This window comes from Microtus ochrogaster, chromosome 4 (genome assembly GCF_000317375.1).
Source record: "Microtus ochrogaster isolate Prairie Vole_2 chromosome 4, MicOch1.0, whole genome shotgun sequence".
In the NCBI taxonomy this organism is placed as follows: Eukaryota; Metazoa; Chordata; class Mammalia; order Rodentia; family Cricetidae; genus Microtus; species Microtus ochrogaster.
Window position 1 is genome coordinate 72,206,972 of NC_022011.1, and position 26,791 is coordinate 72,233,762.

The window sequence follows — 26,791 nt, forward strand, 5'->3', positions numbered from 1 at the left end:
ACTGTCAGGGAAAACTGGCTTCGTTAGCATGGGACCACGTTTTGCGGTCTGGCCATAGCCAATGACAGTCGTAGGTCGGTCTTAGGTCTGCGTCTGGAACCTGAACCAGAGCAATGGGCCCTCACGTTCTATGATTAAGCCCACTGGATAACTGGTTCTAATTAAGAACGGTGTTGCTGGCTCACACCGAGTTATTAATGTGCATGACTGCTATTATGGGAAGCGTTGACCTCTGCTCTGAGTCACCTGGAGTAAAACTTATTTACCACAGGGAGAAAATGGGAGGGAAGATGACGGGAGATGGCTGCTCGCGGGACATCTATGACTGTAAAATACGACTTGATACTCTTTGCTCCGCCACTACCAGAGTAATTACAGAAAACCCCTTACTGAAAACTAAAAACAATTCACCCAGAACCTGAGACCACAGTGTATCTTTTCATGTGTTAGTGATTCAGCAAGTTATATGGTTTACTTTTCAAAGCTCCAGAACGTGAGCTACAAGAAACTGAACTTGAGTGAAACTAGGCTGATGTCTGAAACAACACAACAGGACCTGCCAATATATGTTTAAATTGCATATTCGATTTGCTATTCTATCCCTTGCTCTCCAAATCTGTACCCCTATCTTTTAGGGGAATATTATTGGTTATTCTTGATTATTGTATGATAAACTTTGATAGAAGTAATTAATTAGAAATCCAAAGATCTTAGAACTAAGGTAATGGCTTTTAGTCTTTTCTTATTTGAAAGTTATATTTTTCAAAAGTCGATGTGAAATCAATGGATTGATTCCGTTTGATATTTTAATCACAAAACTACTAATCCCCCAGTCCTCACAGCAGCTAGCAGGTAAAAACAGGTGAGCAGTAAGCAGGACACTGGGGACACAGCAGCAGGTGTCCCCACCAAAAGGAAGCAGCTTGTCCTGCAGGAATTGTAACTTCAGGCTAGGCACTTACCTTCCTTCCTGCTTTCTCTCAGGTTGGCTGCAGTCAGAGGGAGAAGGCAAGAGAGACATGTCTTCATGCTCGCCTCCTTCTGGGATGTTTCTGATGAGCACTTTCATCTATTATTCTAACACATGGAAATAACTTGGGTGTTCTACAAAAACGCAAGCTATTCCAAAGGAGGATATCAAACTTTTGTTTTTGAGAAGTATATTGGAACGGCAAAGCATTTCTGAACTGAATCGTTTGACAACTATCTACTCAGAGCCTATTACGTGTGAGCAATCAGTGTCAATGCCAGCCAGGACAGAAAAGAAAACCCATACGACAAGACAATTGGGCCAACATCAGGGGCGATGGCCGAAACACAAGCTTCCGAAACACTCTTTCATGTAGTAACCCTCCTCTTGATATGCTGCCATACTGCGCTTCTCTATTTAAATGCCACTTTAACCTCATTTCATTATCTACACTGCAAACATTCACGAAATTCTGAATGCGCTCCAGACACTCTCTCTGCCTGCTGAGCCTACTACCAACATAAATGGCAGCATTATTTGGCACAATGCCCAATGAACAGTTAGACACTCAAAAATCAGACCAGACAGGTGACCCAAACAATGGCCATCAATAATATCTTACAGAAATATCCACCTTTGTGTGCTGTGAGGCTGGTGGTCTATGTGGCATCTAGGACACGTGCAGTAGCTAAGCATAAAACAGAATCACAGCACTGTTTCCCTATCTTACTAAAATGACCACCGAGCCTCAGGAAGATTTGTTCAGAGTCCATTTTAATTCCAGTAGGAGTGAAGAGTGAGCTGTGTTCCTCGCTGGTGGGAAGCCCCATGATAGAACTCCCTGTGGGACTCTGAATCCTAACTCCAAGACAGACACAAGACAGCAGCAGTTCAGAAAAAGAGGCCTCAGAAGACATTTCCACAACATGACTTCCTGATTCACGGAGACCAACTGGAAATAAGGGAGGTGAAGGAAAAATAAACTATCAGCATTTAAAGGCAGAAGGAGTCAGCCCACAGACAGGATGCTAGTGTCCTAAAACCATGAAAAGTTCTTCCAAGGGGAACTGAAACCACCCACTTCCAAGAAAAGTGAGACTCGAAGTAGGGGCCATCAATTCATCTTCCGTGGAACACAATCTCACTTCCACATAAGGAGCTTAAAAGCTTACTTAAATGTTGCTCTGGGTTCATTTCTATCAACCCTTAGAAGTAACTGGCAGATCCTAGGCCTGCAATGAGGGGTATTCTGCTTCTGTGCTAATTTCATATGTTGTGTCTTTTACTTATTAGACATATTAGGCAAGTTACAACCTTTTTATCTATCCATGCATGCATGCATCCATCCATCCAACCATCCAACATGGTTTCTTTGTGCAGCCTTGGCTGTCTTTGAACTCACTCTATAGACCAGGCTGCCCTTGAACACACAGACTCTGCCTCTGAGTGCTGGAATTAAAAGCATGTGCCACCATGGTCTGGCTGTAAGTTATATCCCTAAAAACTCCATTAAGGGATCAGAGGCAGCCCTAACACCCTGCCCTGGCCAGGGGCTATGTATGTTCTCGGTTCTGGACCTCAGTTTGGTTCTTGACAATTCTTAACCAAGGACAGGCTGCGATACTATTTACCATCACAGTTCTCCTCATTAGCATGGAAAAAACTAGCCCTGTTGTGAGCCTAAGCATATCCAGTGCCTGGCATGATACAGAAACGGAGGGCAGCAGCCAGTGAGCCTACCTGATGGTGTATGCAAGCCTAAACTAAACACCTGATCATTCTTTCTGAGTAGCAGTCTACAAGGCGATTTTCCCAAGATGGGCATTTTGGTTATCAAAACTATAGAGAACAAGGATCCGAGCACACAGACAATCACCACAGACAATATCCCAATCACCTTCTCATGTAGTCAGGCTCAGCCTGAGCACCGATGCTGTAAGCCTGGCTCACACCATCCTCTTAAAGCACAGCTAGCTCACCAACATGGGAACGGGGTAGAAGCAGCCACCATGCTAGAGGCTGAGTGCTCATTCCTATGACTCACATCATGACTGGAGCTTCCCATTTGTCTTGAGCTACTCTTCAAAGCGCAGATTTTGAAAGCAATTCAAAGCAAGGAAAGAGCTGGAGAGGAAACGCAACTCTTATTTCACCCACTAACAAAATCTCTTGAACAGTACAAGGTTCCAAATAACACTTCTTAAAGTGACCTTCCACAAACCACCAAAGCAACAACACATGTTTGTTCATTTAGGTTACTTAATAAATTTAAGTACAATGTAACTATTATATTGAGGGATGCTTCAAAAACAAAGTGTTGCAAGAAAAGATGACAAAATAAAACTGCTTCCTAGAAATACTTGAAAAGAAATCCCACTACTATTAATAAAACAAACGAATAGCCCCACCCCCACAAAACCAGTGTAAAAGCAAGGTCAGAGAGTGAGCCTTTGTGTTTTAAATGAAACGTCAGGGCTAGCATGTAGCAGAATGGGTAGACTGCTTGCCTAGCATGTTGGATACCCTAAGTTGAACCCCACCACCTCATAAATTGGGCATGGTGAGACATGCCTTTGCTCTCAGTACTCAGGAGATGAAGGCCACAACATCAGGTTCAAGGCCACCTCAGATACACAGTAACTTTGATGCCAGTCTAGGTTACATAAAATTCTGTATGAAGGAAGAAAAAAGAAAAGAAACTGAGTATCAGAGACAATCTGAATGACTAAACTAAAGGGAGAAAACTGTTTTTAGTATCAGTGCCGAAGTGAGGCCAGGGATGTCTTTTCCAAGGGCCAGCAATTAAGCATTTGGAGTATAAGAGCAATATTTACTATCCCTGTAGATCTAAGAATCCATGAGGTTTAAGTTTCACTGAAAACCCCAACATTACTGCTCACAAGGTACTCTGAAGCACATAACAAACCAAAGTAAATCCAACCTTGTCCAAATACACACAAGGTTTTATACAGCAAGTGTTCATGGGTCATAACACCACACTATGCTTCTTTATTGAAAAGCTACTTTGACCTTATTTTTATCCCTGCATAACATCCTTGTGCTATCCAGTGATGCAAGAATATTAGCACGATAATAAACTTCACTGATAGGAAAGAACAGGTGAGATTGCAAAACTAGAAAATTATTCTAAGCAGGATAGTGGTGAACACAAGATCATAGCAAGACTAATTAATTAGTTTATCCCTAAAGGATTAGACATACAACCAAGCCAGAACAGTATGGATGAAACCAACTTCCATGTCTATATAATGGTTTCTAATCATATGATGTATAATTTCCAGCTATAATTTTACCGATCCATAAAGCCATAAGAAAGCATTCTCTCATGTATTTTCACATGAATTATGTTTCCAAACTAAGAAATTTCCTTGCAATCCACAATCAGTTCATCTAACCCAACAGCGTACCAGAGAAGCTGCGACACTCTTGACCTTGTTTGGATGGCATGTTTATACTTCATAAATCCCTTTTACATTCATTATCTCAATCTTAATTTAATGCTCATGGTTGAGAACGAGGCTAAAATAAACAGTAAAAAGAATCAGACACTTTCCACTGCAGGAAGAATAGGGGGTGGGACAGAGGATGGCTGTGTCTGAGCTTTGACCCTTTGAGAACAGAACCATGGCCAGTATAGTAATTATCTCTACTGTTATTACTTAAAACAAGCTTTTTTTCTAATTGTTACTCAATTAAAGATCATTATTATATCTACTGCACATAATATGCAGAAAGAAGGGAAGCTATTATATAATGACCTATACTGCCTAATATTTTGCTAACAACACACATTCAATACCCGAATGTTCTAAGACATTTCGAAAAGGCAACACACTTAAAATACTGTTAATAAGAGGAACACAAATATTTCTACATGAAACTTCCCATTATTTTTTTTTGGTAAAAATAAAAACTGTATACATTCCAGAACCAAAAGCAAGTTGGGATGAAAAGGGTTTATTGAGCTTTCACTTCCACATGGCAGTCCATCCCTGAAGGAAGTCAGGACAGGAACTCAAGGAGGCAGGAGCTGATGCAGGAGCCATGGAGGGGAGCTGCTTCCTGACTTTCTTACAGAGTCCAGGACCACTGGCCCATGGATGTCACCACCCACAATGGGCTATGCCCTCCCATACCAATCACTAAGAATATGCCTTACAGTAGGATCTTATGGAGTCATTTTCTCAATCGAGTCTCCCTCCTTTTAGATAATTCTAGCTTGTGTCAAGTTAACATAAAACTAGCCTGTATCCATCTCATATTCAAACATATAAGCTTGTATGTATGCAAATGTGTGCATACACACGAGATACATAGGTATCTGTACATGTCTAAGAGTTTGCCTATGCATGGACATAGTCTCAGCTTATAAAGCAACATAGAGTAGAAGATAAAGATCTAAGGAGCCTATAACAGGGATAAATGACACAAAGACAAAACCAATGCAGGAATGAAATGGCTTCGACAGGAATCTATTGTTTGAAATGTAAGATTTCTCTGTGTGGTGGCTGAGTCTGAGGAGTTTGTTTATCCGATGACTATCAACTGGGGCTGATCAAACACAGGAAAATGACCTGGAGACAAAATGCCTGATTGACAAGAAGCTATCTCAAGCTGTTCTACTGCACACACATAATTTGATGATGACTGGCTCTGATAATGACTTTAAAAGTAAAAGTGTTGACTGTATCCCGAATCATGTAGAAAGAAAATAGATTTCAAAGTATCCTGTCGCCTTGAAAACCAACAATAAGGTAAAATTTCACAATCAGAAAACCAGACTAATTAGTACCATGTACTTTCTGGCGATACTGAAAGATAGTCCAGTTAAAGATGATTTGGGATTATTAGTGTTTCATGGATTATAAGTGTTAACAAGAGATTAACAGGAAAAAAAAAAAAACAAAGAAACTGAGACTAGTGAAGGTTTTAGTTCTGTAGGAAACAGAGTAGCCCCGTCCTTCTCCTGGTTGCAGATCAGAGCCGGAAGGAATCTGCCCAGAGTTTTGAGCAGTTGTCATCTGGCACGCTGACTGATGAATTACTCATGGTCCTGCGGGGAGGGAAAGGCTGAATCCAAGAAGCCGGAAGAGTGGCCTCAATGCCATGTTAGCAGCTCCACTGGAGAGGGGAAGGGAGCTAGCATGTGGCCACTTGACTGCAGTTTCCTGATCTCTGGTTCAGTTTGCTGATGTCACCAGGGAAGAGAGGCGGCAGCTTAAAGTGCTGGTTCCTTGTTTATCACCCTTCAGTCTGTTTAGTTACTGGTGACTTGCCTTAGAATAAAAATTAATTGATGCTACAGAAATACATATAACAAGGTAACAGTACAGAGATGAGAAAAGCGGGATGAGGGAGAAGGGTGTGTATGATGGGGGGGGTGTAGTATTAAGTCTTCCTTTGCCAAGGTCATTCCTAACACCGAGTAATCTGCATCTGCAGCAGCAGTTAATTGATTCTATCTGGCCATCAAGATATACTTCAAGATATAATTTGGGCTCTAAATTTACATTCCAATCTTCCTCAGTGACATACATAGTCATTCCATTCATTAATTAAAAACTACATACCAATCAATACACCTGCTTATAACCTCCCCCCCCCCACCGGCCAATTTGTACAGAGTGATTTTTTAATCATGTATGTGTTCAGTGTCCATGGGTATCCACGTGGACACGCCTGCACGCGTGTGTAAGATGGAGGACAACCTCAAGGGCTGTCCTCAGGAACAGGGCCCACCTCCTCTGAGATGGGGTCTTTCATTGGCTGATGCTCACCAGTTAGGCTAGACTGGGTGGCCAGAAAGTCCTAAGCATCTACCTGTCTCCACCTCCCCAGTATTGTGATTAGAAGGGTACAATCATATCAGGCATTCTTATGGGGTTCTAGAGACAGCACTCCTGTTACATTCAGATGTTTTATTGAGCCACCCCCCCCCAGCCTCTGCACAGTACACAGATTTAAGGGTGGTACCCTGACAAGTGAGAAGTGCCAGGAGACGGGGAGATGTGAAGCCCGAGGTTAGACGGAGGCAGCATGGCTTCTTCACATGGTGGTAAAGGCAGGCTGCTTAGAAGGTGACCCACACAGGGTCTTAAGAACCAGATGGAGGGAGTCAAGGGTAGGCGGAGAATATAAGTCCAAGGACTGGATGGTAAAACTAGATCCACCGTGTGGATGAGCACTCGAGAGCTCTCCATTGCTAGCATGAGAGAGTGGAGGAAAGGTCAGAAAAGTCATGGGGAAAAGGCAAAGAGCAGACAGGGCTAGAGCTGCAGCAATCGCTGTGGAAGTCTCAGTGGAGAACACGGAATACACCAAGATTGCTTTGTCCCTCACAGTATTCGGAGCCAGAGCCTACCTGTACAGCTTGTGCAATGTGGACAGCAGTGGAGTACAGAGATTTCAGGCACACACCCAGAGATGTTTATCTTTACGGCTCATCGTGGTAAAAAAAAACATGCAAAGACATGCTCACACTGGGACAAGTCTACAAACGGTGACACTGTGGCCCCAGCACTCCTAAGACTGCACTGCAGGGACGTTTAAGTGATCAGCTACACCTGTGCAGAGGGGCCGGCCACTAATGTGCTGCAGTCCGGGAGGCCTGCGAAAGCCTCACCTTGTTCTTCAACATGGCATTAAATCTCTGCTCTTGACATTGCTTGCTGGTGGGGCCCAGGCAATGGCCCTGAGTCAAACGGTACCATGGGTCAGAAAATCATCAGATCTGTGGGCAGAGCTCTGTGAAGATGCACGACCAATCCTAGAAAACTCAGATGATATACCAGCGATGTCTTAGTTGGCCAGGAAGGTGTACGACCAGAACAGACATCCAAACAGACAGGCAATCATGGAGAACACCTTAGCATGTGCAGGATGGGTTATTTCCAAGAGATGACCCTTTAAGAATGCAGAATTCCAACCTATGGGTAATTCACAGGCTAGAACCAGGAATTGCAAACTGTGATTTTATTTGTTTGTGTGTTTGGTTTTTAGGGTGGAGGGGTCCTGCTGTATAGCCCTGACTGGCCTGTAACTCACTACGTAGATCGACTGGCCTTGAATGCAGAAATACAACCTCCTCTGCCTTCTGAGTGCTGGGACTAAAGGTGTGTGCCACCGAGTCCTGTGCCATTGCTGAATTTTTTTTTTTCTTAAATGTAACTAAAATACAAGTGCAATAAACCTCTGGGGCTAAAACACATGTCCTGGCTGGGTTCTTTCCTACCTTCAAAATGAAGAAAGGCAATGAAGTGGGTCCCTAGTACAAATAAAGCAAAATCACACACCATATGCACATGAGCACACGTGCACACACACACATACACACACACACACACTTCTTCCTTTCACACTAAAGATGTCAGTCAAGCTATGAACTGCTATGAGGCACAGTTTTGAGTGTTTGCTGATTTTAACGATTACTGACAATTCAGAAAAATGTTGTGCATCGACCTTTTTTTCTTTGAATGACCCTTAAGAGAAGGGATCAGATTTCCTGGCCGGAGGAATGGCTGGTCATCAGATGTTTGACACAGCACCAGTCTTCCCAAGGAGCCACTCTGATAGGAGAAATGACTGCTATACAAACCAACAAAAGACGATGATGGAGCAATGTTCTTTGTCCTACAACATCAGAACAAGTAGGTGGAGAGCATGGGAAATATTGATGTATACCTCTCCCCCTGAAAAGGTCAAGGGTTCTGGAAAATATATGTGCAGTAGCACAGGACAGAAATAGAAAGTTAAAGGTGAACAGAAAGTAAAGCCAGGACAACATTACTCCCGAGAAACAAGAGTCACAAAGAGCAGAACACCTCTGGACTGCCAACACGGGCTTGGTCTCAACTTAGAATGTTTTATCATCAAAATAAGAAGGACATACAATTATAAAACTGAGTCTTCATTGAAGAGAAGCCCTGAGTCAAAGGGCATTTGGATATTCTCAGCTCTATAGACAGAAGGTACTTCCTCAAGGTAGGTGGGTTGTGGGTGTGTCTTTCTCATAGCCATACCCTGTGTGCAACGCCTGTCAAATGATGAGGGCCTGGCTACAGACAGATAGTTCTAGAGTTAATGTATAAGGCTATGATGGCTTTGAAACCCCAGTGAAATCTATGCTCCCTGGATTGATTATCAAAACAGGCTCTGGGCAGGTACTGTATCATCGATTTTCTGGGTTACTATTACCTCTGAACCTTTAAATAGGACAGATAGTAGGAAATGTGGACAGAGGGATGACACACTTTCACGCGCTGATGACTGCATCTATATAAAGTTGCCTCATGTGCCCATACCGGATGAACATGTTTCTTGTCATCTCTTTGGTACATTTGAACTCACACGTGAGTCACTAACAAAGTTTACTCAGCCTTGCTATTTTTTTTTCTTCATTTGGTGAGTTCAAGCCTGTGCATGCTCATTCATATAAAATTGCACCAACGACCTACATCCACATCCTTCTCAAACACACACCAAACCAGAAGCAGGTACGACTGGTTGGCACAAAGCCTCCCAGCGTCCAGGGACCAGTTGTATAACAGGGACCAGGCTGCCAGTGGAATCATGATGAAGTGACGTCATGGGCTGGCAGGGGTTCTACGTTTTAGGTGCTCCTGTCTCACTTTTATGTCTACTGAGAAGCCTGTCAACGGCTGTGTGATTAGGAATTTGGAGACACCAAGAGTTCCCATTGTATCCACCTTCTAGATCGGACTCATACAAAAATCTTCTCAGAAAATAAGTTAACAACTGTCAATTGTGTCTTAAAACTGACCATCCATGTGATTGATAAATTCCCAAAAGCTGTACAACCAAAATCAGACAGAGATGTCAGATATTTGACACTTGACATGTCAGTCACCTGGGAGCCCTCATCTCAGATCTGGGAGCTGGCCTCACTGATAGGCTTGTAAATATTGCACATTTCCACTTACAAAATATGATAAAACCACTACTTTTAAGCATTTTATGTGAGCTTTTGCTTAAATATTTCATTTTGCCGGGGTGGGGGGGGGGGGTTACTTAAAAACAACCATAGCAACAGCAAAACAATAAACCTGGTTGGGACAGTGCTGCTACAGGCAGAAAAGGCCCCGAGGCTGGGTGAGTCTCACCTGGACAAGAAGACCCTATAGTGGAGACACGGTTCTGTTCCTGAGAGAGAAATGGACTTGCAGCTCCTTCACCCTTATGAGCAAGGGCTCGGCTGCATTTGTTGCTCAGGAAACTTAAAAAGTCAAATCAAGATCAGCTGTTTTGGAAGACACGAAATTCGTTCTGACCTGGACACTTCCTGATCCAGCTTTCTCAGTTATCAACTAGGGAAGCCCCCTGAGTCAGAACCTGTTCCTGGGAGGTTTTTAAAAAATGAAACAAAGACTAGATCGCATGGCAGCAGAACACAAACCCAAGCCCCTAAATATCAAAAGCCCCTTTAACGCCTTTCGTCCTTGCGAGAACTGTGTGCCACAGACATTATCATCATCCTGGCTTGATGGGGGGGGGGGGTAAGGGGGGGAGGGACCTGGGCACAAAGAGTTGAGCGATTTGCTCAAGCAAGGGGCATGGGCAGGTGCGAGTGCCATGGCCTCTCTCTATTCTGACGCAGCAGCTACAGGAGAGTCTGGACATGCAAAGCTTCGTTCTCCTGAGCACTCCTTATGTTTCTTCTTTCTTTAAAGGGCTGAAGTGGGGTGCGCCAAACACAGAAGTCATCAAGAGGCTGTTTCATAATCTAGTCAAGAGGTAGAGAGAGTGAGCACGCCTCAACAATCAAGATACCAGGTTCTTGATTCTAACCAGAAGGGGCAAGAGTTCAATAAATTTTGAAATCAAATGTTCAAACTCTTTGGCTTCAAAAACCTGAGCCAAAATTAATTACTATGCCTTTTAACGGTCAGTTGCGTAGTATCAAATGTCAATTATAGGTAATGAATAAAAGGATGGTATGGAGAAAGTCTTAAAACACAGTCCTCCTTTGTACTGATGACTCGCTGATCTCACTACACCCCGATACCACAGTCTGCAGGTGCTAAAGGTTCTAATGTACAATACGCATGACTTCCACACTTCATCTCTTGATGACTGATTATACCTACTGCAATGTAAATGCTCAGTTATTAGCTGTCATAACACACTTCTCAGAGAATCATGAAAGAAGAGGTTGGGACACATGAGCACAGATGCAACTTTTTCTTCAAACAGTTTCAATCTATTCTTGGTTGCATCCATGAGGTGGCGAAGCCACATGTATGAAGGGCTAGCCACATATCTAGTGAGCTACATCCATGGAGAAGAGCTACGCATGAAGGGGCAGTGATGGCTTTATCATTTGTGGCCTGGATCTAGAGATGATCATGAAACATGCCGGAAGAACTGTTTATATGCAAATGTTTTCACAGGTTTCATCTGCTTACAGGACCAGAAATGTCTGCTTCCTCTTTTCATCTTTAAAGAAACAGCTCCTGCACCGTAACAAAGTATTCTTTGTAATTCTGGCAATCTAAATATGAGTGTGAAGATTGATGGTTTGACAAGGGGTCCTTCCACGCAGAGGGACATTACAGTTTATAATAGAGACAGGCAGATGCTCCTACATATACAGAAAACAAGAAAGATGCTGTTTTGTTCCCTAGAAGCAGTTTAGGCCAACCTACGCAGGTGAGAGAGAGAACAATCAAGAAGAGGACTTTGGCATCTCTTGGCAGAGCCACACACATGGCCAGGACTGTATGTACTGAGTCTACTTTATTGCTAATTACGGGTACCCTATTAATGTTTTAGGTAACCCACTTATGTTCATCGTACCCTATTAATGTTTCAGGTATCCCATTTATGGGGCTGCAGCTGCACTTCTTCCTTTGACCAACTTCTCACCGAAATTTCCTCTCAGAAGTGTCCAGTTTGAAGCCAAATGACCCTACTCAAGGACTCTGCCAAGCTTCTGGTACATAAAAGCCATTGTTAAACAAGTTAATCCCTCGAAACGACTATAATATTTTGGTTTGGAGTTTTCACTGGTTATTTTTGAGTGAGGTTTTGCTATGTAGGGCAGGCTCGGTAATATATTTGCTATGTTACCCAGGCTGGCTTCAAAGCTGTACCAGTTCTCCTGTGTCAGCCCCCAAATCCTGGGATTATAGGTATGGACTACCAGGTCTGGTTCTACTATACTATAATTTTAAGAATAATTTCTGGAGAAACACAAATATTATTATTCCTGGCCTCTTTGCTAAAGTTCTAATGTACCTAGGTCACTTACTCCAGATGACAATCATAACATTTAATTACTAGTCTCTTTTCTGCATTGAAGATTCACCCGTGTGGAACTGGCGGCTTACCTCTTTCCATTCAGTTGCTACACTTCAAGGACACAAGTTCAGAAAGCAAATAGGTACCCAATTTCAAAAGTTTCACCCAAGAGTGGGCAAGTATTTCCAGCAATCATAAAAATAAATGCTTTCCCTTGATCCTCATGTCGGTAATGATACCAAACTCTTGGTTTTCTAGCCCAGAATCTTCCAGTCTTCTACTCCTCTGTGCCCCCAGACACACCCTCTATCCCACATTAGTTCAGGGGTAAGCCCTGAGGCAGTCCTGCCCCCCTCTTTACTCCAGTGTTCAAGACTGCTCACCACGTCCCCAACTCCCCAACAACCACAAGACAGAGCAGGCAGATGAGGAGGTACCCTCTTCAGTTCTGGGCCTTGGCAGCCCACTGCATTAAGACTCATGCAAAGGCTAGCTTTCCTTGGTCACCCATATCACATGAGATTCCTGTAGCAGCTACAGCTCTACAATCTCTCTTGTACATTATTCAGTAAAACCCTCCTAAAAGGTGGGCAAATGCGCCTTAGTGATGGTCCAGCAATATCACCAGCATGGTGTGTATAAAAGTTTGCTAACTCAGATAAAAAGGAGACGCATCCCTTACTTCTGCCAAAGAATGACTTGATCTGCTTTAATCAAATGTATTATTCGTTCACAAGAAAATTATAATGTTCCTACGCAGTCCGTTCTTTTACAACACAGTGTCAGGATTTCTCAGACAAAGATCCCTAAAAGAATGTTTCTTTTTATCGAACTCTTGCAGGCATCAAGCAAATAACATAACGTACCTTCTCTGTGCTGTGTAATGTCAGGGTAGTGCATGTTAGCTAACCATGAGCTCTGTCTGGTGACCAGCTATGCACAAGGGGATGGCTCTGTTACATATCAGGAAAGACAGATTCTGCCTCTTTTCTCAGGCCTCTGCTCTGAGCTTCTGATTCTGCTGACTGGTTAAAGTGGACTTAAGGAGGCCTGTTTTTTTCTAAAAATCTTGCTAAATCTATGATGGCTTTCTCAGAGGCCTTCAGGAACAAGTCTCTGTAGATGGCAGCAAATGGAAACACATAGGCCCCGGCGATGAGCGCAAGCAGAGAGATCAGGAATGCGTTCAGAAAACAGTCCTTGGAGCATGCATTTTGGAGTCTGAAGAGTCAGAGTCCAAGTTTCGGCTCAACCATGTTTGCTGTATGATCCTGATCAATAAGAAAGAGGTCTCCTCCAACTTCTTAAAACTCAGGCAGCATTACCGGATGCAAACTGTCTCTGAGGACTGAATAAGTCATTTCCGCGTACTAACCAGCAACCAGCAAGAATGAAATATAAACTCTGGCAGAGAGGATCCTTTAAACATTTATATATAACACATGGATTTTCCACACGTGTTTTCTCAAGTTCAGTTTTGTTTGACCCATCAAAATAATTAAGCACATTTGCCAGGTGCCACGTGATCTGTGATCTTTCAGGTCTTTATATAAGGACCTACTGAGTGCAATTAGCATATCCAGCACCTTAAGCACTCCACATGCCCTTGTGATAGGAATGCTGGAGAATATGTATTTTACAATACACCATACTATCAACACTAGTCACCCTCGTGTGCTTTTGGTCAGCCCTTACTCCATCTCTGCACCCACAGAACACACACACCCCTCATTCTTCTCTCACCCTTCTATGTTAATATGAATTGTAGGTGGGGAAAAGGTCAGGGGAGGGGTTGTAAATTTCTGAGATTCATGGCAACTGAATAAGGACCCTCTAAGTAAAATCCACTATAACTGCCAGATAGAGATTTTCAAGGTTTTCACTCCAAATGACAATACACACATTTACCTTCACATACCGGTCAAACACCTCCAAGGCGTTGCTACACAGAGCCAAGGTTCACATAAACAAACAAGGAATAGGTGTCTAACAGACACTCTCTATGCTCACAGAAGGCAGGCGGAGTTCACACACCTGTGTGATATGATCATTTTGTTCAGGCTTCCCAGGTACATTCTGCTAAGGGCGATAATGAAGGTGGGGTGCCAGCTGCCTATGCAGTTTGGACATTGCAGGGCAAGATGTCTCTTTCTCTTTATTATCCTAAGAAGCACCCTACCTCCAAAGACAACTGGCAAAGTCAACAGTAGGTACCCAAGGTTACCAACTATTTGACAGAGGATAAATCAGAAAATAATACAACTGAGTTCTGCCAAAATGTCAAATACACGTACATAGTAGGCACCTCGCAAACAAGAGCGTTGGAGGCTTCAGCGACTCATGAGGACACTGGAAACACTGTGGGTACCGCTATTTCTAAACATGCTGCAGCATGTACTTGAATCACAGGAGGTCTTAGCAGAGGGAGGCAAGTCATGTAGCTTGAAGGTGGCCAGGCTCATCACCCAGGACCTGTATTTCAGTAAGGTTCTACTCTGTGTTTGTACAGGGCAACTGTCAAGGATTAAATACCATGTTGACTTTAGAGAATCGCCTTCATCCTAAAAATAAACAGTTCTAATTATAAAATCAAAGACATGGTAATAGAGGTCGAAGCAAGAGAGTTTTCTATTTGGAAACATGCATTTGTATTTCCTGGGGATTCTTTTTTTCTAATACTACAGCTATTTTTGTGAATTCCAACAGTCTTTAGAGTATATTAGTAAAATGTCTGTTGTATATAAAGTGTTTCTTACATTTCCAGAATTCTCTCCCAGGAGGAAGGAAAGCAGCACCTGAGGTGATTAAATACATGGCTGAACCAGAGACAAATGGAGGAAGAGCCGATGAAACACAATATTGTATCCAAGTTTTTAACTATGTTTTGGCTAGAAAAAAAATTTATGAAGATTATCTATTTTTCCCAGTCTCAAATATGGCATCTGTTCAATTCTTCAACTACTGGGAATCTCAGACATACTGGCCAGGAGAACAGAATTAAGTTACAATTCCTAACTCAACAGTTTGGCTTGGCACATTGGCACTTCTTCGTAAAATGAAGAGAGAGAATGAAAACAACGGGCAGGATGCTTGAATACCTTGGCAGACGCCCTTGCTGTGTTGTGTGCTGTGTGTTCGCTATTATGTTAATGAGCACAGTTCCAGAACTATTGTGATTAGTATTCTACTTTGTTTTTTATTTTGTATTGAGAATCTTTTAGCCAAATCAAGCACCCTTGAGAGGCTGTAGACAACTTTTAAGGGGCACATTTAACCAGAACTGTTTTCCTAATATTGCCTGTTTCTTTTTCTCCCCCCTGCCCTTCAAAGAGATCTAAGAAATAAAAATGAAAGGTTTGGTTTTCAGTAGACTGGGAACTTGTAAGCCTGGAAAACCCCAAGACATGAATGGTGACAATATGATCATTTGTTTTTATTAATGATGCTACAAAGCAGCAACTGTAGCAGAAACCTACTCATTTTGGGATAAAGCAACAGTCACTTATTCCCAGGGCAGAGGAGAAATATTCCAGAGGAGAAAGCTTAAGCTATTCTCTAGTTAGACGTGATGGAGATGCAGACAGTGGGGTTACTCCAGGTTGCCATTTTGTCTCGTTAGCTTCCTTTATGTATTTAGACAATAAAGCAACTTAAAACTTTCTGCATCTAAACAGACTCTAAAAAAAAAATTATGACATTTGTGTGTGTGCCTGTATACAGGTGCACATGTGCGTAGGCCAAAGTACAACTTTCAGTAGTTCAGTAGTGGGTGCTTTTCTACCACCATGGAGATCCCCGGGATCAAACTTTGGTCATCAGACCTGGTGACAAAGGTTGGTTCTTTTTGTTTTTTGTTTTGTTTTTTTTTTAAACCAGTGCCTGACAAACCAATTGTTTCAGAACAGTGGTTTACTGGCCTTATTTGTGAATCTCACTGGGAGAGTATGGTCACCATGGGAACATGGTGGGATGCTAGAGCCTGGGTTCCAAGAGGGGGCCCTTAAAAGCTGGGCCTTTCCTGTGTTCTCTCAGCACGTCTCAGGCTTTTCCTGTACCAAGAACAGGGCTCTTACAGTCGTTTTCAGTCAGGCTCAGTTCTCAATGTCCCCACTGGAAAGTCACAGCCATATTCCTTACTGTCCCATGACACAGCCCATGGGCATACTCTGTCATATTCCCTACTGCCCTGTGTCAAAACAGGCAGACAGGCCCCGCCCTACTTCCTACTGTCCTCTGTTACAACAGGCGAACAGGCCCCGCCCTATGTCCTACTGTCCTGTGTCACAACAGGTGGACAGACCCCGCCCCACTGTCCTCTGTCACAACAGGTGGACAGACCCTGCCATACTCCCTACTGTCCCACGCCATAGCCACTGGGATCTATTTCACAGCTCTCATGGAAGTCACCTCCTCTTACACCTGAGCATCCTCTCCCCTAAGCAAGCCTTCCTCCTGGGCTCAGACCCACCATCCGGGAGAGAGCGAAAGAGGGAGGAACAATGCTCCTCCTCCTCTCCAACAGGAGCTAAGTCCCCTGTGAAGAATCAGCTCCAGACCCTTTGGCTTCAGATCCAAGGTACAGATATACGTTCCCACCAGTGTTTCCTCCTTTTTCTCTCTCCTCGCTCACCAGGAGCCCTGCGTAACAACCAGGTACTGCAGGATACCATGATGGAGGAAGGTCATTGGTTAATTAAATAAAGAAGCTGCTTGCCCTGATAGGTTAAAACATAGATGGGAGGAGTAAACAGAGCAGAATGCTGGGAGGAAGAGAAGTGAGGTCAGACTCAACAGCTCTCCTCTCGGGGGGCAGACGCCTCAGAGAGACACGATGCTCCACTCTTGCGGGCAGAGGCGAGAGCTCTGCTCTCTGAGGCACACGCGATGAAGCTCCGACCCAGGATGGACGTAGGCTAGAATCTTCCCGGTAAGCGCACCTTGGGGTGCTACACACAGATGATTAGAAATGGGCTATCCAGGTGCGAGAGTTAGCCTAGAAGAGGCTAGATAGAAATGGCCAAGCAGTGATTAAATGAATACAGTGTCCATGTAATTATTTTGGGTAAAGCTAGCCGAGTGGCGGGAAGCAGCCCCGCCGCTCCTATTACTACAATACCAAGCTGTGCACCAACATGCTTTTACTTCCTTCTTCCTCTGTCTTTGAAGCACCAGCATTCTCAGATTCCTAGAACTTTTGGGCACCAGCAGCTGCCCTTCCTGACACGCTCTGTGTCATTTGAGACCGAAATTCTGCCTCATGTCTGGAAGCTACTTTGTGCCCTCATATCATGTAAATCTGAGTTCTCCTCAGGTTTTCTCGCACACTGCCATAGGGGGAAAATGTTTGCTCAATTCTTTCTCAAATGATGGGTGGCTGTTTCTGTCAACTTCTGCTGACATGTCTTGCTTTTCTAATTCACTTGAAGAGCTATAATGTATCCAATGACCGGGACAATTTGCAGAGAACCAAAAGCAGAGAGGAAATCAAAATGCATTAGGTATCAAGACCAGTGATTCTATTTTAAGGATTTTAAGGAGTCTGGCATGTCAGAGGGTAGAGTCAGTTCCAGGCTCAGATAAACAACTGAGTCAAGGAAAGCGGTGGGCGGGTAGGGTTAGGAAGAGGGAAAGCAATGCAGGCAGAGGAGAAGCACTGTTGGAAATCCACACACAGTCCTTCAGCTCAAACACCTTCTTGAGACAGCGAGAGCCCTGGACCTTGCAACAGAGCCTGGAGCTGCAACAGTCTCTCAGCCAGCAGAGGCCTGGGCTCCTACGGGAAATCAGGATGCCCTGTGGAACAAACTGTGCACACAGATACTGCTTTTGTTTGCATAGTTAGCTTGAGATGCCTTCCCTGTAGCCCAGGCTGGCCTTGGAACCCCTGCTGCTTTACAGCTTCACCTCTCAAATGCAGGGCTCAGAGGGACAGACCACCGTATGCCACTCCAAACAGTTGGTCCATCTTCTAAATAAAAGTGTGGGCAAAATGGAGAGTTTCCCACGCCGTAGTAAAAATAATAACCAGGAAGGAATGAGGAAGGTTGCATGACCCTGAAACTGGCCGTCTACAAGTACCCAACAAAAGCCTGAAGGAAGAGGAGGCTTGAGTTATGTTTATTCAAACTACTTCCTTGGCTCCCCCAGTTTCAAAATCACAATCTGGTGGGTTTTTTTTTTCTACTCTTTATTTTTGAATGTAAGAGTATACATACTTAAAGCTTTTCCTAACAGGGTTTTGACAAAAAGAAGGATTAATATTTATTTGGTGACAGGGACTGGATCAGCTGTCTTTCTTTCACTACTCAAAAAATGCAAACTCCGAAGTAGGACAAAAATCTAATTTTTTTTTTGCACACGAATATTATACCACAGTAGAAAATCCCACGTCTAACGGTATGTGGTAAGTCATAGTCAAAATGCAGACACACTGAAAACACTGTACAAAGTTACTTTCATGATATGGGTATGTGTTTATAGGAAGTATAACTAAATTTTGTGTACAGACTTGGGTTCCTTCCCCCAGATATCTCATTGTATACATAAAGATATTCCAGAAGCCTAAAACGTAAAATATTTCTTGTCCCAAGCATACTAATAGAGGAGATATAACCTGGATTTCAATTTTTTTTTTTTTATAACAACTCTGTAATGAAAGCTCTGACCTACTTTCCAGGCTACAGACCGAAACACTAGACATCTGCCTAGCCCTGTAGGTAGTAGATGGCACTGGGGTTTCAAAAGTTTGCAGCCCCACCATCCTGTCTTTATAAGGCAGGTGAGGAATCTGCAGAGGTTAAGACACTGTTAGTATGAGCCACCCTGCCAAGTAACATAACAGGCATGTGGCAAGCAGGAGAGCAGGGGCTGAAATGCAGACCGTGAGTGGTGCATCTATAATAAGAAGGTGCATGGGCTTAGCATGGTCCAAGCATGAAGGAGGCACGGAAAACCTGACCACGGCCTCGTAGGATTGAGGGGGAAAGTGGAGAACTTTCACCTTTCAGGCAAGGAGAGTAAACTTCTTTCCCGCCACACCTTAAGAAGAAGTAAACGAGGAGGGAGAAGGACAATGGGGGGTGGTCCGGAACAACTCCAAAGCTTTGCAGTGGAGAAAATCAATTAGCTAAGTCACAGTTTTGAGGTACGGAAGATAGCAGTGAATCTGGGGCTCAGATAAGATACTCAAGTAGAAAATGTATAATAAGTGGAGAGTGTGGAGCACTGCTGGGAAAGAGTAATAAGCAGAGGACACAGAGATGAATGACGGCAAGACTTGGACAGAGACGGACACCAGTGACAATATGACAGACATAAGGTCAAGGCAGGAGCAGCTGAGACCCTGAGCACGCGAGGTAGCGAGCCCCTAGAATTCTATTACCTCAGCTCAGGACTGTGAAACGAAAGAACTATCTTATTAATATATATCAGAACACTCAACCTGGTATTTGATTGGCTTGGCTTCAGAAAATGGGGAGGATGAAGAGTGTCTGTGGCCCAGGTTTGACAAACTGGTCTCTTCTGCTCCCTGAGGCACGTCATCTCCTAAACAGGACAGGCTTCCATGCTGACAGAGTCTTCTTGAGTAGATCGGCTAGTAGAAATGGAGGAAGCCTGAAGCAGCCTGGAGTTACACGCTCTCCACATTTCCACCCACACCTCACATTTTAGAGCCTGTTGGTGTCTTCCCTAAAGCACTCCTGCAGGTGTATCTACTCGCAGCCCACATCACTTGACCATGACCGCCATGTCCAGAATCAGAGCCTCCTCTCTGGTTTTCACTTGCCTAATCTTGCTGCCTTCCCAGCTGACATGCTATGGCCCACGCCCCCTCCCCATCATGACCATGGTGGCCTACATCACCCAGTGCCGTGAGCGCTGCATCGGGAAGGCTGACTTCACACCACAACATTTACCTTTCCACTGTCAGCTCTCCTAACCTTCTAGCCATCCCATGTTCTACTTCCAAAACCTACTTCGTTTTCCTCTCCAGTGTGTAAAATCTTGGCCATACTTGCTTCTGAGCTCCACGCATTATTTTTTTATGGAACAAACATTCCTGGCATCTTTTTCCATTTTCAGACAACTGGAGCAGAGCTAAATCTCAGAAGAAACAAATCACTGATTTCAATTGTGGCTGACCTCCATCCCACCTCCTCAGCCCCGCCTCCCCATCTCCAGTGCCCAGGTCAATTAGTGCTAAGTTTACACTTTTAAAATGCTTTCCCCCGATTCAGAGGTATGGATTTATCTACCCTTCCTACAAAGTTTCCTATATTCTTCTATAATCTCTATGCTTAAAGGACTTCCAAGGTCCTAAAGGAAGCCACTCCGCCATAAAGTTGGCATCACTTCGAGGCCACCAACTAGTTACGCTTTCTCAGAAGTCAAGGTCGGAGCACACGTGTTGCTTTACGTCTTTCTCTACACTGTAAGACACACACAGTCAGCAAATAAGAGTCTGTATTTATTCAATTCTCTGGGTGAAGGAGAACAAAGCTGGTAGCGGATTTTGAGGCAGCATCCCCCCCCATCAGTGTTGTATCTTGCCTCCATAGATAACAGCTGCCAAAACAATCATCAGCATTTAATACCAAACCTGGGATCTTGCAAGAGCCTCCATTTATAAATGATAAGACATGGTGAGAATGGCTAAGTTACCGCTACTAATGATAACAGCAAAGAGAATAGTGGTTACAGATATTAAGAAAACCTATACACATCAAAGAAACCAACAATAAAAATGGAGTGAGTAGTCTAGGGGAAAAAAAATCATCGTTTTTAGAAAATGATTTGATTCAATTAAAAAAAAAAAAACCACTGGCCAAAATTTTGAAGTATATTTCCGGTTTATAAAGCGTGGCATATGGATCTATCATTTTATGGCTCCTGTGCTTTCTCCTTGACATCAACTCTTACATAACTTAAAACCAGCTGAGGAACAGCTTCCTTCTGAAATCCTCTCCTTTAAATCTCAAGACAGAATTTGCTTCATCCCCTTGTCCCTATGGTGTATTTTTAGCTTCTTAGACTCTACAGTGCTCTATCCACCTGTAATTATGCCGCAGAAGCATCAGAAGATGCCAATGAAAGGCCAGTAGCAGACAAGATAGCTAAAGGCCTATTCACGGTCTTGACGGCTGCAGCGGGGCAGGACATGCCTGGCAGAGTTCGCAACTCCCAAGAGCTAGACTTCCTCTCAGATCAGACCTCAGTGTAGGATGTGATGCATTCTCCCAGATTCCAGAAGGACTGGACCGGAAGGGCGATAAGAAAAAGGCACAGGAAGCTCAGCTTCATGGAGATGGCCTTCTGCACAACCCTTGAGAGCCTGGAGGAGCACCATGCATCGCCCCACCCTGCTTCTCAAAACAAAGCAAATCAAGGCCAGACTGTAGCTTTAGCTTCAGTTTGGAAATAATGCTCACTAGTTTTGAATATTTTTTCTTTCCCCCACCCAGAAAAGACTAATAAATCTGAGCTTTACCCAGAACTACAGAAATGAGATGCTGTCAAGCAAGACATTTGGAAGGCAATGGGCAACACTCTCTAGCAGGCGGCTCAATGTGGTTATGGAGACTTTCTTTTTTTTTTTTTTTCTTTAGTTTTTTGGTTTGTTTGTTTGGTTTTCGAGACAGGGTTTCTCTGTGTAGCATTGGTTCCTGTTCTGGAACTTGCTCTGCAGACCAGGCTGGCTTCAAAGTCACAGAGATCCAGCTTGCCTTGCCTCCCCCATGGTGGGATTAAAGGTGTGTGCCACCACCGCCTGGCTCAGAATTTCTTTTTGTAAAAGACCATTACTGTCCTTGGATAAATACAAAGTGCTGTTATGTGTAAGCAGTGCTCAATGAGATCTGATGTTTTCAACTCTTTCCGCAATAATCTTTTCTCTCAAAGGTACTTCTGGCTCCTTGGTTTATATTAGTATTTTGTCACTTAGCTGCAATAATGTAATTGCAAGGAATAAGACATCTGTATTGTATTTATCAACATTAGTAGAAGATGCAAATTTACTTTGGAACCTATAGCACATGCATCCTTCTCTGAAGATGCAGGAAGCGGAGGTGTTCTTATTTCCAAAGGACAACCCAGTGAATGATATGCACCACAGAGCTCCAGGTGCCCATGAGAGTACAGGGATACTACCCTGCACGAACCTAGAGTTGACGCGCACTCAAGAGGAGGCCAGCTTGTTGATCACTTTCTAACAATAATGTCAGCAGATTTCTCTCACAGAATTCATGGGCCCCTTGCGGGCTTCCATGAAAGAGGAATACTCTCAAAAAAAGACCAAACCATCAATTCTTATTTTACTTCTCACGTGCCAAGTCAAATTTTATCAAGAATATGCTCTAACTTCATCTGTATGTGGGCATTCTGAATACTGAGAAAATGCCCAAGAGCTTAGCGCTGAGAGGGTCTCATGTTTTTATCCTCTGCCCATCTCCTGCAACATAACTTATATCCTCTATGGCTATGATCAAGGAAGGCTTCAGCAGCTAAGGCACTCAGAGCAATATACTCACGGTTGACAGAGCTTGACCAGGTCTTGATCAGTGGTGTTGGGGGGCAGGCCTCGGATGTAGAGGTTTGTCTTGCTCAGCTGATCCCATCCTGAGTTGCTACTGCTGCTACTGTTGTTATTACTGCTGGTGGTGCTGGGACTGGGAGGGGCCATGGGGTGCGCTGGGACCAGAGACTGCTGGAAGCAAAAAACAGAGTGTGTCAGAGCGGAGGTAAGGGGTCAAGCACCACTCAGAGGCTATGTGAGCTACAAAAATAAAACAAACAAATAAATAAAATAAAGATACTGAGATTAAACAAAGATTATCCTGAGCTACTGTGATACAAAATTCAACTTGTAGGGAAAAAAAATCTATTCATTTTAAGACAAAACCAAAAAAAACCCTTCTTTCAACATGAAATGAAAGAACTTTATTCAGCAGTACCTGAAATATGGATAAATGTATAGATAATCAATTTATTTGCACATTTCAAGAAACGTTATCTCCTGAGACTCAAAATTAACTTGCATGAAGTCACACGATATCGTCATCTTAATATACAGTAATTTAGAAATCACTAATTTTGAAACAGTGTCCAGATTCTGAAGACTATCTAAAAGTAGTTGACTATTTGATTCAGAATACTCTTTAAAAAGAGACCTCTCTTAATATGTAAGAACGTTAGAGTTTCAGCCAGAGCTGCAAACTTCTAAGTTAGATCCATGGCTTCTGGAGACATCTGGATGAGATTCGCCACAAGCTGCCTATTCCTCTGGCAGACCCTGTGAGAATGCTGTGGCAGTCAGAAAGCTTCCCTGGAGCACATCTTGCAGAGCCTGCTTGGCTCTCCAGTCAGCAGACACCTAAGTTGGTGTCTGAAGCGCACACACCAGATACTGCTGCTTTGCGAGCTTCTGGAAGGAAACCCCAGCTCTCTGACCCTCTGCCCAAGCAAGACTTTTGAGGAAGTTAAAGGGCTCAGCCTGAGGACAGTGAGTAGGACCCAAACTGTCCTCACAGGCAATGTGCAGAAGGGCAGGTATAGTCTCCTTTCTATTTTCTAAGTGACAAACATATTAAGCCAAGAGCAACACTTACACACCAAGTTTGAACACACGAACTTACATACTTGCTAGATACTCAACAAAGATTTCAAATATTGATGCCAGACATTTACAACTACAGACTAAAACGCAAGGCATACAGAAGAAAAACTAAACTCTATAGCAGAAAAATGCTAATAGCACACATATATAATAAATGTACTCTTGTTTATCTTGCTAGCCATTTCAGATGACCGCTGCAGACTCTACTTTCTGCACCTAGCTTCTGCCAAGGCATGCTAAGGGCACAACTTGAGCTGAGAACTCAGAGACTCTTTCTTCTGGGCCTTTTCCTTCCTCCCTCCGTTCTGGGTCCCTGCTAAGTTGTCATGCAACTACTTCTTCATCTAAAGAGACTCTTTTAGGAGGGGAGTTCCTGGAAGAATAAACAAAGAGTGAGGAAATTCTACTTCCTTAAGAGCTGAACCTGAACTGGCACTTGCTTCATCCAAATCCCAGACAGCCCTGCCTGAGATCACACCCTTCCCCCCTGTGATTCACGCCTATCACTGGCAGGCAAGTGAATTCACACATTGTCCGTGCACCACTAGTTTTCCTCTAAAGACACCGGTTTCTAAGTATTTATAAATAAAAATTTGGTACTCAGCCCTGTTTCCTGCTCTGGTACAGATGTCACACAAGGATCTTGCCTTTCTTCTCTCAAGTCTCTCAGCATCTCCAGTTACCTACCCTCTTCTTCTCAGAGTTGGATTGAGGTACTAGAAAGGTACAGTCATTAGCCCCCATCTCCCAAGCTCTGACTGACAAGACAGCTTGTAACCACAGACAGAAGTAGGTAAGCCTGACTTTTCTCTTAAATGGGACGTGATCCGTGCCTAAGATACCATCCCAGAGCACAAGGTGATTGGTATTAACCACAGGACAGAGGATGCCGGCTACTGAACAACACCAGGGATGTGTTAGAGGGTATCTGTACACACTGTGCCAAGGTGTATTGCTGATTAGTGTAATAAAGAGCTAAACGGGCCAAAAGCTGGGCAGGGAGAATAGGCAGGACTTCCAGGCAAAGAGAGGAACTAGAGATGAATCTAGGTGCACAGAGGAGATGCCAGGAGATGAACTGGAAACAGGATGTAGCATGTAGCAGACATAGATGGATAGAAATGAGTTAAGTTATAAGAGCTAGTTGAAAACAAGCCTAGGCTAAGGCTGGACTTTCATAATTAATAATAAGTCTCCATGTCAGTATTTAGGAGCTGGCGACCCAAAGAAAAATCCATCTGCAGGGATGAAGGGCTAGGCTGTGGTTCAGAGGTAGAACACTTGCCTAACAGGCAGAGTCCTGGATAAAACAATCATGTGTCGGCCCGGGGATGACAGCTGTTGCTTGGCCTCTCCCGGCTCCTAGTTCTCTGTAGGAACACAGCAGGGACAAGCGTATGTACTAGCAGACATATGCATTCCAAGACTGGGTCCATGCGAGCCCTGATCCTATCTGGTTCCGATGGGGCATGGTGGGCATGGCCTTGTTCTGATCAGAACATATGGGTTATTATTAATTAGGTGACTCTTTGGAACTAAAAAGTAGGTTTTCTGTATGTATTTACTGTTGATAAAAGGAAGAGATCGATGATCTGTACTTCTGAATATCAAATTGCTCTACTGTATGATGTCTGACTGTCATCCATATTTATTTTCACAATACTTTCCCAGTAAGGGAAGCAGGTAAGGAACCTGGGTCTTCCTTTTGGGCTGCCAATTAGGGTACAGGCGCTCGCAGAGTTCAGATTCCAGGAAGGACAAGAGGGTCCCAAATTCAAACATGGAGGACCACAAGGCTAGTGACTCCTCGACAGCACAAGGTTCAAGTTAAATTTTACCTAAATATCAACACTTCCTAGAGTTAGCTGAAGACAGGCAGATGCCTGAGAGAGAACGAAAGGGTTTGACTTGTTTAAATGTGTGTGTGTGTGTGTGTGTGTGTGTGTGTGTGTGTGTGTGTGTGTGTAATTTTAAAGATGAACTATTCAGAAGTCACTAAATCCAGGCTAGGAACATAGCTTAGTGGCAGGCATGCACAAGGATCTGTGTTCAGTCTCCGGTGCCATCAACACAAACAAACACACAAAACAAAACAAATCACAGTTTGTGAACTCATAGCATAAAGAAGTGTCCATTTGCTAAGCGATGCATGTTATGTCCTGCTTTCTATTGAACTCAACAGACAGACAGGTAGAGCACTGTTCTCTCATTGCAAAGATTAGGGAACTGTGTCTTGGGAGCATTTAGGCACTGTGCAGTGACACCCAGTCAAGTAGGCGGCAGGCAGGGCTGCATTCTGAACTGAGATCTGCCAGATAACAAAGTCAGAACCTCCAACCACGGTCCATCTCTTCAATGTGCCATATTGCTTTGAGTTTCCGTGTCCACCCTCTTGCATCCTCATTACCCAATTCTTGCGATTTTGCAGTGTGACTCTCCTCCGTTAGAGTAAAAGGTGCCTGTGGGTTATTCTCATTAGCGCACAGTGAACTAGCGGAGGTAAAAACCCCATTAGCTTGAAAAAGAAGGATTAAATAAATCCTGCTTTATAAATTGTTCCCCTAAAGAATGGCTTCTGAGGTGGGGGAGTAAAAAGCTTAGAGACAGCTTGGTATGCACATGACCTTAGGTTCAACTCCACACTGTGCAAGAAATGATGAACAGGAGTTAATCTTTGTGTTTGTGAAACAGGGTCTCACTATGGAGGCCCAGGCTAGACTCCAATTCATGATCACTGTGCCTTCCTGGGCCCTGGGATTGGAAGTGTATACCACTACACCCAGCAAAAAGAAGGGATTTTGACAGGCACAATGGAAAACATGATGGGGTTCTTTTAAAAATTAAAAATGAGAGTCTAGGGCTGGAGAGATGGCTCGGCCGTTACATGCTAGGCTCACAACCAAAAATATAAAAACGAGAGTCTAGCATGTGAG

General features: G+C 43.6%; 1 protein-coding gene across 8 annotated transcripts in view; it reads right to left on the reverse strand.

Moving 5' to 3' along the window:
- Window positions 1–26,791, reverse strand: part of Rbms1 (RNA binding motif single stranded interacting protein 1) — a 216,769-nt gene that overhangs the window by 67,608 nt on the left and 122,370 nt on the right. For 7 of the 8 annotated variants that reach the window (XM_013345990.2, XM_013345988.2, XM_013345989.2 and 4 more), the window contains exon 2: window positions 22,774–22,949. In XM_013345990.2, the coding sequence (XP_013201444.2) occupies window positions 22,774–22,949 (176 nt within the window). The remainder of the gene's footprint in view (window positions 1–22,773; window positions 22,950–26,791) is intronic. The other variant, XM_013345987.2, reaches the window with a different exon arrangement.